Source organism: Orbicella faveolata, unplaced genomic scaffold (genome assembly GCF_042242905.1).
Source record: "Orbicella faveolata isolate gen_17 unplaced genomic scaffold, um_ofav_v1 contig_4, whole genome shotgun sequence".
Classification (NCBI taxonomy): domain Eukaryota; kingdom Metazoa; phylum Cnidaria; class Anthozoa; order Scleractinia; family Merulinidae; genus Orbicella; species Orbicella faveolata.
The window spans coordinates 5,455,465-5,471,020 of NW_028301569.1; the positions used below are offsets into that span (position 1 = coordinate 5,455,465).

Here is a 15,556-nt window from a genome sequence, read left to right on the forward strand (position 1 = left end):
ACACAATAAAATACGGAAGATAGGAAGCTACCAGCACCAACTGCACCTATGCTATGCTAGAAACTGTCTTTCTGTATCGTGCAATATCCTGTGGAATTCCTGCTCTGTTCTGTTGTCCTTCGTTGACATGTTCCTGGGTTTGAGCTTGCCGTTGTTGCAGTTTCAAGTAAATCTTCGTGTAAGAGAAGATCGAGGTTATGAGGGAAAGAATTTCAACAACAATAAATGCAATTCAGGTAATACGATAGCTCCATAAACGCATCACTCCGCATGAAACACCAATCACCCAAGTACATATCACAACTCGGCGGACGCGTCTCAAGCAGCAGAGCGAGAAGTCTGTCTACGCTTATTGCAGAAGATGCCATGATCGATATCTCACACAAACTAAAATAAAGCTGAATGCTCCATTTACTTTTCGCGCATAAATGTGGAAAAAATTCGTTTTCAACTTAACAATATGAGAGATAAAGGCGACAGCAAAGCTTGGTTGTGTAATAAGGCCCACAAAAAGATCAGTGACCGCCAGACATCTAAACAAAAGTTTTGTTGGTGGATGAAGAAAAGTCTCTTTATGAAGAGCAACAAGGATCAGAGCATTGCCTAGTGATGCAGTGATCAACAGCAAAATGTTTAGGGCTGATAAAGGCGCAACTATTTTCATTGGCCATATCAATGTGCTTCGTCCATTTAATTCGCTTGTGTAAAATTCACCATCGTGGCCTGCTTAAAAGGGCACGCTGGCTAAAGCGAGTAACACGTTCAGAGGCCGTGATTAATGTGCAGGAAAAGTATCACTTTGGTTTTTTTTTTTTTTTTGCCATTTCTGTCAATCCAGTAACTTAATTTTTTCATTAAAGTTAATGAAACTGAGCATGCAAACCCGTTCTTTGTACTTAAATATTAACATAGGCCGGAACTTTTGGATGGTTTTATGAATTATTTCAGTGATGTCATCAATTAAATTGTACTAAAGTCTCCTGCTAAACGGACACAGCAATTATACTGCATTTTTAATAAAATGGCGCTTAACTGTGAATGAGTAATTTGAGTTCGCTCTTACCACAAATGCTCCTAGAACAGCAAATTTTACAAAACTATACCATTATTGAAGCATGCCATTGCTGAAACCAAAACCATGGCGAAAATTTCTTTCAAAAAATATCTCAATGTTGTTTGCCATTTTTGCTAGAATCGTAATTAACGAAGTAACTTAGTGAGTTATTTCGTTGGCCCTTAATTTGCACTGAGCTGGCAAGTTCAGGTGGAATTGGTTTTTACTGTCAACTAGCTTGAAAAAGAATTGACCGCGCTAATAGAGTAAGACATTCAATTGAATTGAATAAAATGCAGGCAAGGTTAGAAACAGTTCTAAAACGGATGAATATATTGGATTGTACATCAGTAAACCATTTCAACGTGTCGTTTAAAATCGGGCTCAGACATGGCTCAAGTTCATGGTCTAGCAAGAGTTTCAAAGCTATTTCAATCCTGCAACTTAAACTTAAATATAGGCGCGATATGGGGGCAATATGGGGGCATCCACGGCACGAGATGATTTGCAGTTTAAGTGTTTGTGAATGGGGGTTAATCTCTTTGGCCCACGAGCATGGACTTTGGACTCTTTGCAGGGTTGTCGACATGTGAACGTTCCTGGTACACTAGTGGTTTCCCGGTCGCAGAACTCTTTTACCCCCCTAGGCACAGTCTCTCTGACGCCGTAGCTAGAGGTTCGAGGAAGTACAGTGGCGTTAATTTCAAACGGATACAACTAAAGTGAGCAGTTGTTTTTTCGGGCCAGCAGGCATTCTTAATTTTGTAATTGTAGTAGTGGTGGTGGTGGGGGGGGGGGGGGGGAGGGGGGGTTGTTGCCCCATTTCAGATCATGAGATGGTACTCTTGAAAAATCCTGCTTTCAAATTTTCAAATAGTCGCATTTATATGACTGATAAAAGAACAATTCTCTGGTGAAAATCACGTGGTCAGCTGTAAAGGAAAACAAACAACCCAAACTAAGAAAGTCTACTGTGACAATATTTTTAGTTCTTTGTCCATCAATGGAATACCCATTGAACCATAAGGTGTAAAAGTGGTGCAGTCAGGTGGTGCTCAGCGATTGGACACCAAAACTGCAATGTGTCCAATTTGGTGCTCAATCAGAGACCAGAATTCCAAATCATTTTGGAAATGTTCCCAGGGGGCGAATACACTGTGACAAACAAAGATATATTGTATTGAACAGAATAGCCATTTTTTTTCTTTTTTCTGTGGTTAATTTCTATATAAGCGATAGAATTGTCCTCCACTGAATATAATGCCTTCAATCGCCGCCATTAATTAGCATGAAAGAGTGGTGAGAAAAATTGTTGAAGCCTCGGTTAATTTAGCACCGATCTATGCAAAAATACAGAACAGGAAGTCTGTTGTCTCGCAATTAGGCCGAAACCATAATCAATACAGTAAAAAGCACCTGGATCGCTTAAAACTTAACATGATAGCAAAATTCTTTCAAATCGCGATGAAAATATATAGCCTATTCTGATCACATCTCCCTACAATTTGTCCATTTTGTTTTTACGAATAGTAAGTGAAAATAAGTTAGAGGATGTGAAGGAAGATGACTAAATTGACTAAACCTTGTCACCATTTATTGTTGATGTTGTCTCAGTTAGCAAGAAACACATGTATATGAGGCTTCTGAGATTCTGGAATCAAACACAACGTAAAAAAGGATGTCAGTTTGTTGGTAACCTATTCATTAAATAATAAGATAAAATAAAAAAAAAACCCATGCAAAATAAATTTAATATTTTAAGAGGAGGCCTCCAATCACCTAGACGTGGTTTTCTGGCAGAATTTTGTAGCAGAGTTGTTCTGTCAAATCTTCCGATTCGTAAAATCGGGCATTAATTGTTTCTTCTAACTTATTTAATCCAGCTTTCTCAACAAAGGATTTTCTTATTCCAGAAGTTTGAAATACCCACTGAAATACATTAACACATCAATGGAGAAGTTAACGAATCGACACCTGCTTTTTGTTATTTTTGCCTCTTTTAAATATATTGTTATTATTATCATTATTATTATTATTATTATTGTTTATTTGTTGTTTTCTTTGAGTATTAAACAGGTCTGTTTATTTCATTTTATGTTCATTGCCTTCCTCGTATTCACCTTTAGGCCTTTCACCACGACACTTTCACTAGCAGTCAAGCCCAAGATTTCTCGCCAACAATGAAAGCAACAACGGTGGACGGCCAGCTTGCATCAATGACTAAACATATCATCACACTTGACCAAAATAAAAAGCAAACAAACAACCAAAACACGAAAAAGAAGCAATAACAACGAAGGAGATAACAGCCGCTTCAGTTAATGAATATCAATGAGTTTTTCTGACATAATCTGTTCTTATTTGCGTATAAACAAGTTTTAATCACTCCCCTTATTGACATGTGCGTTCTACTTGCATCAACACAAAGTTATTGTTTGATGATAGTGTTTTCCTCGGGGAAATTTAAAGCTTTTTCGTCCCGCTTATTTATGTATCTTTAATTCTTTTTGTCATCCTGAGTTGGAACAAAAGCAGCCCTAGGAAAAAAAAAATATATATATATAGTTTTTAAATTAAGTTTTGAAAACCTTTTTGTCGTGGTACAATATTGTGCAAAGCTCAAACAAGAGGAGTGGTTTCTCTGTTTCCAGCCAGTAATATGGAAACCATCACTGGCTACATGCAATAGCAGTGGACCTGACAAATCGTGTCTTTTGCTGCTTTTCTCACTTCTCTGATCTTCCAACAATAGAGAATCGGGTTAAGAGACGAGTTCAAGTATATTTGAGTTACCGTAGCCAAATAAACCCCCTCAATTAATCCTCCATTCGACATGATACTTAGTCTGAATATAGACACGATAAAATACGGAATATAGCAAGCTACTAACAACATCTGCACCCACGCTATACTAGAAACTGTCTTTTTGTATCGAGCTATATTCAATGGAGCTCCTCCTTCGCTTGGCTCTCCTTGGCTGACTTGTTCCTGGCGGACTCGAGACTGCTGTTGCCGTAATGTCAAATAAATCTTCGCGTAACAGAAAATTGAAGTTATGAGAGACATTACTCCAAAGATGTCGACTGCAATCCGGGAAATACTTTTATTCCAAAGATATGTCGATCCACTTGAAACACCGGTGACAGAGAGACAGGCTATTACTGCGCGAGTTCATCTCAAAGTTACAACATGTCTGTATCTTAAACGCAGCAACAAAGCAAGAAGTCTATCCACGCTTATTGCTGTTGAAGTCAAGACTGATATCCCACACAAAGTGAACCCTGTAACAATAAATGCTTCGTCCAGGTATCGGTAGTTCATGTTAGTTATTCGCTCTAATCGCGTTATTATGGCGGAAGCAAAAAGTGGTTGTGAAATGAGGCCAGCCAAAAGATCAGTGACTGCGAGACATCGAAACAGAAGTTTTGTTGGCGGATGCAGGGAAGTCTCTTTACGAAGAGCAACGAGGATCAAAGCATTGCCCAGTGAAGCAGTGATGGCAAGAAAAATGTTCAAGGTTGAAAGAAAAATAAGTACTCCAGTTAGCCATGTTGATGTGTCTGTTTGGTTCATCTCGCTTGTGCAGTTTGCACCTTGGAAGCTGAAGTTAGCCATTTGTTCGTGAAGGCGATTTCTTCTCCACTTTATTTTCCTGAGGCGGCACAAAATAGTGTTAGTTTCTTTCCAATGTGTGATTACTGATATAATATCCGGTTTATGAGTTGCTGAGTAGTGTTTATTAGCTGAAGAATCAGATAGCTAAAATGTGTATGCGTTAAATTGTTTGTTATTTTGAATGATACTGACAAGGAAGTACCACTCTTCCATATCAGTTATTGAATTAGAATATGAAAATTATCTTAACTCAAAGGTTTACGCTGCGCTAATATCATAATCAAAACAAGTCAAGCACCTGCATTAGTTATTAACATAATGTTTTCAAATTGGGGACAGATATGTCACTACTAACTACATAACGTGTTTTGGTCAGATCGTCCCATGATCTGTCTAACCAGTCGTTTTGTTTTGTTGTTGATGAATAATAACATGTAAGCCTACAGATTCAGAGAGCATGTGGGTAAAGATGGCCAAACCTTCCTAAACTCTGTCACCTATTTAATGAGATATTTTGTTGATTTTCTCTTTATTAAGAAGCGTGTATGAAGCCGGAATATTTAACATATATGTTGATTCTGGAATCACCCTCAATTTTGTAGCTGCCAACTGAACTATATTTTACCCAAAGATAACGTTTTGTAGCAGAGTTCTTCTTTCTGGCATGAGCTTGTGAACTGAACAATGTTTCTTTTAGCTTAGTTGATGTCTGAGAGTAGTTTGCGAGGTCGGTTGATTCAGTTTTTAATTAAAGCAAAATCAACATAAGACAAGTGATGAGTAGCCGGTTCACAGATCCTCAATTGTTTATTGAGTACGTCGAGATCACAATTAGCAGAAGTATTAAAGGCAGGGAGATTTGAAAAAATCCCGTGGTCATTTTTTTCTTTACTATACTTTAGTATTTTTCCGGTAAACAAAGTACGTCAGTCAAACTTCATCCGCCCGGTTTTCAGCTGTATTAGGCTTCTTTCAATATTCTAGTCTATTCCCGCACACGCTGCCAGAGTTTGTGGTCTTCAGTAAAGCAAGCGGTAGGATTATTCGATCTCAGTTCATGCTCGGAAAAATTAAAAAAAAGAAATACCACTTTTTACACATAGAAAGAAGATTGGAACAGGAAAATTAATTCTCTCGTTCTCACAGAACTGAGCCCAGAGTATATATTGTTCTTCAAATGAAAAGCCAATACACAACCAGCGTAAAAAGAACGGCAAAGCCCGCCATTATTTTAAGCAATAAATTATTTTTGAGGTAAATTTGCATGTAAAGCGGACGTTCATCTTCACATTCATGGACAACTGGCCGTTTACACCATCCCCCTCCCCCCAAGAAGGCCTGAGGCCCTGCTAGGGTTTCTGAATAATAGATATTTACGTAAAAACTTAACTCACGGGATACAGGGTATTTGAGGGGCGGGGGGTGGGGGGTTAATGGGACATGGGACATTTAGCACATAATGCAATATGAAATGCTCATTTAGGCCAGGATATGGGAAACTCAGAATTCCCCCCCCCCCCCAGCTCCCCCCTTTTCATAATAATTCATCAGCTCTCAGTGTGTTAATATATATTTACATAAAAAACAAACAGATTGCGCTCATTTAGACAAGGGATGGTATAAACTATTTAGTGTTTAGTCTTTTTAACATGTTTTGTTTCAAATTTAACGTTATTTCTAAGATTAAGACGATCAACTTAAGGCATCATGGAAAGTTGGGGAAATAAGAATGTTACTCTCCAACGCGTGTAAATGAAAATAGTAATATTATGCAAAATGAATACAAATAGAAAAAAATTAAAGCTCTTTATTTAGTTTGCATAACCGGCTTGCTCCATGTATATGCTACAAAAATTAAAGCTGACTTTTCTTAACATGGTTACAAGGACATTCATTTATCTAATTCATTTTACAATATTTTGTAACCATTCTGTGCGCGATTTGACCGATTCAACAAAACCATCCATTGAACAGCTGTCCTCTAACCTGACTGTTGTCAATGCGGCCGGCATATGAGTCAGAATTTTCCACAATGAACATAATGCTTCCGTTTTTAAACTAGTGTTAAGTACTACAAAGTTCATTGCGATATCGACACCAAAGTTTTTTTTTTTTCTTTTTTTTCTTTTTTTTTCAGATTTTCATTGTTTTGCCTACATTAATGCGCTTTTCGAACGATTCAACATCGAGCTGCTGTCATGGTTAACAACATATGAGCAGATGGCAAAGTCATACTTAGTGCCCTCAAATATCTTGGAGAAACACACTGTTAACGAGGTTTCGTTATTGCTGTCTGTAGAACAGCCTTGTTTATTCTAATGAGCCTGTACTGTGTTAAGTGAGATAGACCGAACGATTACAGAGAAACAACGCTTTTTCTGATAGCAGTTGCTGGTTTATAACCGTCGCATCAGTTACTGTAAATGTATTTTTGTTTCCTAATGATGCTCACTAGAAAGATCGGTTAAAACTCCTGTGAATCAACAATAGGCAATAGAACTGATAAAAAGCATTGAGACGATTAGTTTGGACTTAGGTTTTGAAGAAAGCTAACTGTTTTAATTGCCTATTTTGTTTAATGATGTGCGAAACAACTTAACTTACGCCCGAATTCGCATAAATGTGCAAAACAACTTAGTTAACCCGACAGCAAAATTGTCTGATTGTGTCCTTTACTGCTTGTCGGACTTCTCTCATTTTCCAACAATAAAGAATTGGATTAAGAGACGAGTTTAAGTAGACTAGTGTTGCTGTGGACAGCCAAGAATAATCCGTACGTATTCCGTTCATCCATAATATAGACTCGATACCATACGGAACATAACAAATAATTAATGTCAACTGAACCCATGATATACTGGAAACTGTCTTCTTGTAGCGTTCAATGTTCAGAGTAATTCCTGTCCCGCTCGTCTGTCCCTGGTGAACACGGTCTTGTACTTGAGTTTGGTGTTCTCGCAATTTAAGATAAATTTTCGTATAAGAGAATATTGATGTTACAAGACAAAGTACGAGGAAAACGAAGACTACGATCCAGGTAGTGCTTTCGCTCCAAAGGTACATCAATCCACCAGCAACACCAACTAGCCAAAAAGATATCAGGACTGCTCTAACTCGCCACAATGTCACAACTTGTTTGTATCTCAATCCCAACAACAGTGCGAGAAGTCTGTCCACGCTTATTGCGGTTGATGTCAAGTTTGATACTCCGCACAGCATGTAGCTTGAAACATAATTCCCAATGACGAAATATTTCAAAACAACTCGATTTATCTCTGTGTCGTGAGACGTAACAGCCATAGCATAGAGAGGTTGTGTAATAAGGCCGACGCATAGATCAGTGACCGCCAGGCATCGAAACAAGAGTTTCGTCGGTGGATGAAGGGAAGTCTCTTTATGAAGAGCAACAAGGATCAGAGAATTGCCCACTGATGCAGTGATGGAGAAGAATATATTCAAGACCGGAATTAACAGATGTCGGCGCTGCCTTATTAGTACTGCTGGTGATGTGCTTGTTTCGTTCAGCTCATTCGAGTAGTTGTCGTGTAAGGAAAAGTTCTCCATTATCAATCTCGAGGTCTGGTGCAGCTGTTTGCGAAACGACTTCTAAGCCGAGGTAGTGTCATTCCCAAATTTTAGACCTCTCTATTTGAACTGTTTTCTTCCTGGTAACGAGGCCACCTTTCTTTCAAAGTGATGGACACATGCGTTATTCCCAAATTTTAGACTACTCAATTTGAGCTGTTTTCCTGCTAGTATTGAGGCAACCTTTCTTTCAAAATGATGGACACCTGTCCTTCCCAGTTAGCTGACATCATCATGAATGAGATATGATTCTTTCGGAGCTCAGTAAAGTAAAGACTTTGTTTACCATTGGTCCTTCTTGTAGTATGACAAGGACTTCCGCTCTCTGGTATTTCTTGACATCCAGCATTACGTGCTATGAAGGGGCTGCGCTGATAACCCTCACAAAGACCTTGATAATCCTTTCAAGTCCGCAATATTGAGCTGGAACTATGGTGCTGAAGAAGATCAGTAACACTGCCTGAGACGTCGCGTTTTAAAACATTTTAACTTCACAAAAGTGTGAACAAGGGTTACTTTATTAATTTTATTCTGCTCCGGTGGCTAAACGAATGTGTTGTTTTATAAAACAAAGGGTCATGCATACGCACAACTTGTGATCGAAGAATTTTTCCATTTGCCTTTCATAATCGTTCATTTCCACTTCATTTTCGTCCCTTTGTATGTAGTCTTCGGGTTCTGCATCACACAAACAGCTCTGTCCTCATACTAGGTAATGTGTAACTATACCCCTCGTCGTTTCAATTTACTTCCTTCTTTCCGTTCTCTTTTCTGTCACCCATTTGTGGCTCTTCTACTTCAACTTCGACGTCAGCCATTGTCTTGCGCTCGCTGTTGCTGGGAAGCATTTTTAATGAGCAGCACTGAAAACTAGACAATGCTGCTTTCATAAAGCCTAAACTGGGAAACATGTTTCGAAAGCATGATTTAAAGGCCTGGCTACCCCAGGAAACACTGGGAATTAAACAAAATGCTTTGATGCCCGGTGGTTAAACGAGTAAACATTGTCTAGGAAAACAAAGGGTTACGCATGCGCATTACAATAAACTTACTTCCAAAGAAGTCTGGGGAGAATTCTATTTTCGTTCCGGGGCTCTCACATTTACTTTTTTAATAGTCCTTTGTAATATCATATGGTCTCTGAGTAGTTTCGCATCTGTACAGGTTCAAAAATTGTACGGATTGTAAAGGGATTATTGTCGATGTAACTGAAAGGAGCTGAAAGCAAACTTCAAGTACAAGAAATGAAATGTATCCATCCAGGGGAGGTTTCGCGCAATCGTGTTTTGTTTTTGAGTGATTGATTTTACACGCTGAGGCTTTTATCGTACAACGCGGCAAAAAAGTTCGTTTGAATTTTCCATGAAGACATTATTTCAATACACTGAAAGGGAGCTCAAACTCCGAAATGTACAGCTACTGAGACAGTGAAGGCGGAATTTATCCTGTAAAAAAATGGCCAAATCTGTTATTCTACGATTTTAAACAACAACCGTAAAAGTGATATTTTTTGTGGCCGTACGCTCACAGTGAAAAACGGTCAATCTAATGGGTTTTTCACGCTTGTCAAAGTAAAATCTAAAGTAAAGTAACACAATATTTTCTAACGCGAAAGTGCTACTGAACGGCTTGAGCTTAACAATAGTAACGTAAGCATCAAAATGAACACGTTGAGATTTCATTGTTTTGAACAGGACATTTGATTGACTGGATTTGAAAATGTTGGAATATTCAGGAGTCCTATTGTTTCAGTTCTGCCATCTGATTGGGTTTCATTGTCTGGGTGGCCCCGCTTTAAGTAAACGCCCTGTAAGGCATCATGCAAAGTTAGGAAATAAGAATGACTCTCCAACGTGTGTAAATAACAATAGTGATATTATGAAAAATGAATACAAATAGAAAAAAGCTGTTAATGAGACCCTGCTGGTGTGCAATTTAGTATAAATTATTAAAGCCACACCTACACTGGGGGAGGGGCAGATCTAACAGTACCAGCGAGGATATTTATACGGATAACGGCATTGCAACCCCCCCCCCCCCTCCCCTTTTGCTGGGTAGATACAGGAAACAGAAACAGAACACTGATTATGGTGGCAAAACATGGATGGCAGGGAAGACAGAGCCTATCTCCCCTAGAGTGGCGGCGTCTCTAAGAGAACCTATGTTACTAAGGGGACCAGAAGAGGGGTGCCCTTCTGGGAGGAAAATAGGTCAGATGGTACGATGGCACCATCCTGGAGAAATCCGGACCTATTTCCTTGGAAGTAACATAGGATGGACCAAAAGAGAGAGTGCCCCTCTGGGAGGACAACAAGTAAAAGCGGAGAACGGCCTAGATTGAATACTAGCTCACAACTGGGACAGGGTCAGAAAACAACTGGGTTTTACTAACTGGGGATTGAAGGAGTTGGGAGGGGTATAGCACGCTGAAATCACATGAGAGCATGGTGGAAAATCACTGGGAGGTTTGTCGTATGATTTCCCATATGGTAGAACTATTGGATTGCATTGGATATTGACCTAAGGTTATTACACAATGGCTAATAGGGGGAAGATAACAGAACTGGTGAAAACCTTAGATGATAGCTATGATGAGGACTACAGAGCTCATTAACCACAGTTTAAATGCTTAAACTTCTAATTTATTTACTTTGCATAACCGGCTAGCTCCATGTATATGCTGCAAAAATTACAGCTGACTTTTTTAAAATGGTCATAAGGGCTATTCATTTATCCAATTCATCTTACAATATTTTGTAACCATTCTGTGCGCGATTTGACCGACTCAACCGAACCATCGCGTCAAACAGGTGTCCTTTAAACTGACTGATCACAATGCGGCCGGCATGTGAGTGAGGGTTTTACAATAAACATAATGCTTCCCTTTTTTAACTAGCGTTAAGTAATACTAAGTTCATTGCGATTCGACACCAAAGTCTATTTTCTCTTTAAGATTTTCATTGTTTTGCCTACATTAATGCGCTTTTTGAACGATTGAACATCGAGCTGCTGTCATGGTTAACAACATATGAGCAGGTGGCAAAGTCATACTTAGTGCCCTCAAATATCTTGGAGAAACACACTGTTAACGTGGTTTCATTATTGCTGTCTCTAGAACAGCCTTGTTTATTCTAATGAGCCTGTACTGCGTTAAGTGAGATAGACCGAACGTTTACAGAGAAACAACGCTTTCTCTGATAGCAGTTGCTGGTTTATAACCGTCGCATCAGTTACTGTAAATGTATTTTGTTTCCTAATGATGCTCACTAGAAAGATCGGTTAAAACTCCTGTGAATCAACAATAGGCAATAGAACTGTTAAAAAGCATTGAGACGATTAGTTTGGACTTAAGTTTTGAAGAAAGCTAACTGTTTTAATTGCCTATTTTGTTTAATGATGTGCGAAACAACTTAACTTACGCCCGAATTCGCATAAATGTGCAAAACAACTTAGTTAACCCGACAGCAAAATTGTCTGATTGTGTCCTTTACTGCTTGTCGGACTTCTCTCATTTTCCAACAATAAAGAATTGGATTAAGAGACGAGTTTAAGTAGACTAGTGTTGCTGTGGACAGCCAAGAATAATCCGTACGTATTCCGTTCATCCATAATATAGACTCGATACCATACGGAACATAACAAATAATTAATGTCAACTGAACCCATGATATACTGGAAACTGTCTTCTTGTAGCGTTCAATGTTCAGAGTAATTCCTGTCCCGCTCGTCTGTCCCTGGTGAACACGGTCTTGTACTTGAGTTTGGTGTTCTCGCAATTTAAGATAAATTTTCGTATAAGAGAATATTGATGTTACAAGACAAAGTACGACAAAGGCGAAGACTACGATCCAGGTAGTGCTTTCGCTCTAAAGGTACATCAATCCACCAGCAACACCAACTAGCCAAAAAGATATCAGGACTGCTCTAACTCGCCACAATGTCACAACTTGTTTATATCTCAATCCCAACAACAGTGCGAGAAGTCTGTCCACGCTTATTGCGGTTGATGTCAAGTTTGATACTCCGCACAGCATGTAGCTTGAAACATAATTCCCAATGACGAAATATTTCAAAACAACTCGATTTATCTCTGTGTCGTGAGACGTAACAGCCATAGCATAGAGAGGTTGTGTAATAAGGCCGACGCATAGATCAGTGACCGCCAGGCATCGAAACAAGAGTTTCGTCGGTGGATGAAGGGAAGTCTCTTTATGAAGAGCAACAAGGATCAGAGAATTGCCCACTGATGCAGTGATGGAGAAGAATATATTCAAGACCGGAATTAACAGATGTCGGCGCCGCCTTATTAGTACTGCTGGTGATGTGCTTGTTTCGGTCAGCTCACTAGAGTAGTTGTAGTGCAAGGAAAAGTTCTCCATTTTCGATCTCGAGGCCTGGTGTAACTGTTGCGAAACGATTTGTATGCAAAACGACTTCTAAAGCTGAGGAAGCTTCACTTATTGTTTCAAAAGTGGCAAATATTTGGCATGTAAATTTTCATTGTACATTATGCTAATAAATTTTTCCACTACATAAAGCGTCAAAGGTATGGTGTATTATTTAACGGGGTTATTTGCCATTATACTTTAAAATTTTAGACTACTGAATTTGGGCTACTTACTTGCTAATAATAAGGCCACCTTTCTTTTAAAGTGATGGACATGTGTCATTGCCAAGATTTTGGCTACTTAATTTGAGATGTTCTCTTGCTAGTAATGACGCCACCTTTGTTTCAAAGTGATGGACACATGTTTCATTCCCAAATTTTAGATCACTCAATTTGAATTGTTTTTCTGCTAGTAATGAGGCCACCTTTCTTTCAAAGTGATGAACACATGTGTCATTCCCAAATTTAAGACTACTTAATATGAGCTGCTGTTTTCTTGCTAATAATGAGGTCATCTTTCCTTCAAAGTGATGGACACATGTCCTTTCCAGTTAGCTGACATTATCATGAATGAGATATGATTCTTTCGGAACTCAGTCAAGTAAAGACCTTGTTTACCATTGGTCCTTTTTTGTAGCATGACAGGGACTTCCACTAAATGATTATTGTGTTTCTTGACATCCAGCATTAAGTGTTATCAGCCGTAGCACTGGGGCTGCGATAACCCTCACAAAAACCTTGATAATGCTTTCAAATCCGCAATATTGAGCTGGAAGTATGGTGCCTGAAGAAGAGCAGTAACACTGCCCAAAACGTCGCGTTTTAGAACATTTTAACTTCACAAACGTGTAGACCAAGATTTACTTTTTTTTCTTATTTTATTCTGCCCCCGTGGCTAAACGAAGTTAGTGTTGTTTCAGAAAACAAAGAGGCACCCATACGCATAAATTGTGATCGCAGAATTTTCCATTTGCCTTTTATAATCGTCCATTTCCACTTCCTTTTTGTCCCTTTTCGTGTCGTCTTCGTGTGCTGCATTCCAAGAACAGGCTTTGTCTTCATACAAGGTGGTGAGTAACTCTACCCCACGGAAAGGAGGAAATATGTTGGAAAGATCCAATATATTTCCTTCTTTCCGTTCCCTTTCCTGTCTCCCATTTGTGACTCTTCTGCTTTGACTTCGCCACCAGCCATTGTTGCACGCTCGCCGTTGCTCGGAAACATTCTTTAATGAGCAGCACTAAAAACTAGACAATATTGCTTTCATGGTGTTTCATTCTTGTTATGTTTCCGGGATGGAAAAATTAGCGGGAAGCAAACAAAATATTTTGCTGCCCCAGTGGCTAAACTGAGCAAAGATTGTCTCGGAAAACAAACGGTCACGCATGCGCATTACAATAAAACGTACTTCCAAAGAAGTCTGGGGAGAATTCTTTTTTCGTTCCAGCGCTCATAAATTATGATTTAAGAATTTTCCATTTGCTTTTGTATAGTCCCTTGCGATATCATATTTTTCTGACATCTGTGCATCGATTTGACAGTAAGCCACTTCCTCTTTCTCCCTATTCATGCAGTATTCATGGGCTACATTCCACAAACAGTCATATAAGACAATGAGTAACTCCATCCCTTCGTCCCCCCCATTTTTTTTTTCCTTCTTTCCCTTCCCTTTTCTATCACCTGCTTGTGGCTCTTCTTCTTCGACTTCGCCGTCAGCCATTGTTGTACGTTCGCCGTTGCTGAGAAGTAATTTATAACGAGCAGCAGCGGAAACTCACAACATTGCTTTCACGTGGCTAAACTGCGAAACCCATGTTTCGGGAGCAAAATTTGTGCCTGGGAAGCAAAAATTTTTTGACCTGAGGGAAAAACATCTTCTTGTTTCTGAGAAGCAAAATTTGCTATCATATGTTTCCTACGCGGCTTTAGCCAAACCGGGAAACACTTGCCTTCCCAACAAGGTCCAACAATGTTTCCCAGTTTAGAATTGCTTCTTAGAAGCAAGTCTAACTTTCGGTGTGCAAACCGATAGCGCTGTTCCTCTACTAAACCTTTAATACTTCTCACAGTGAACAATGTTTACCGTTTACATGTATTAAGATTTACTCACTTGTGGCATAGGAACCTTCTTCCAAACGTTTTTCACGATTTTTTCCAGTACGCTAGTAGCCAAAACCTCTGCACATCACGAGTCAGAGCAAACACCGGGAAACAAACTTTATCCTTTATGGCTTCCGTCTTTTGGCATAATATTCCTCCTAATTTGAAAAATCTTCATGTGTACCAATTTTCTAAACAAATTAAGCTATATCTCTTCTCTGAACAACTCGAAAAAAGCATGAAGTCACTAACATTTTGAACATTCAATTCCTTCGAATATCCACTGCTCGTATAGTTCGCTCTGTCTCCTTGTGTTTGCACTTTATTTACTTGTCTCTTTCATTCCCTTGGTCTTATTTTGTTTTGCACGTAAAAGGCAGGGGAATAACTCGAAAACCGCAACGTTCATTTATCCCGCTGGCTCGACTTTAAACACATATCTTTTCCCTAAGTTATTGTGATTTTCTTCGCAAATGTGTATTAAGCGTCAAGAGTAAATAAAACATTGTTGTTCTTGTAGGGTGCGTGCAAAACGAAACAAAACAAAACAAAAACAAGTGGGATTGAACGGATTTCCCTTTACCCACTCTCATACCTGAAGGTGGGTGAAAAAACAAACAAACAAACAAACCAAAACAAAAAAAAAAACAAAACAAAACAAAAACAAACGGATGTGAAAATATCAATCAATTGTGACTGACGTTTTGCCCACCGTTTGTGAACAAGTGTTTTTGTCTATCTTCCGTTCCACAGGGTATACCTCTTCACTGATTCACGGGTAATCACAGGCGGTCCAAGCTCACGCGCAAGAAGAC

General features: G+C 39.1%; 1 protein-coding gene and 2 pseudogenes across 1 annotated transcript; all 3 read right to left on the bottom strand.

Moving 5' to 3' along the window:
* Window positions 1–2,558: 2,558 nt before the first annotated feature.
* LOC149101178 (melanocortin receptor 5-like) lies at window positions 2,559–4,775 on the bottom strand (annotated as a pseudogene).
* Window positions 4,776–6,456: 1,681 nt separating this feature from the next.
* LOC149101179 (melanocortin receptor 4-like) lies at window positions 6,457–8,647 on the bottom strand. The gene has a single exon (XM_089276455.1). It carries the CDS (start codon window positions 8,231–8,233, stop codon window positions 7,304–7,306), a length of 930 nt encoding a protein of 309 aa, XP_089132581.1. The 5' UTR covers window positions 8,234–8,647; the 3' UTR covers window positions 6,457–7,303.
* A 2,179-nt stretch (window positions 8,648–10,826) lies between these two features.
* LOC149101180 (melanocortin receptor 4-like) lies at window positions 10,827–12,780 on the bottom strand (annotated as a pseudogene).
* Window positions 12,781–15,556: the final 2,776 nt, after the last annotated feature.

Coding starts and splice junctions, on each gene's coding strand:
- LOC149101179 (XM_089276455.1), bottom strand. CDS start 8,233: ATGGAGAACTTTTCCTTACACGACAACTACTCGAATGAGCTGAACGAA.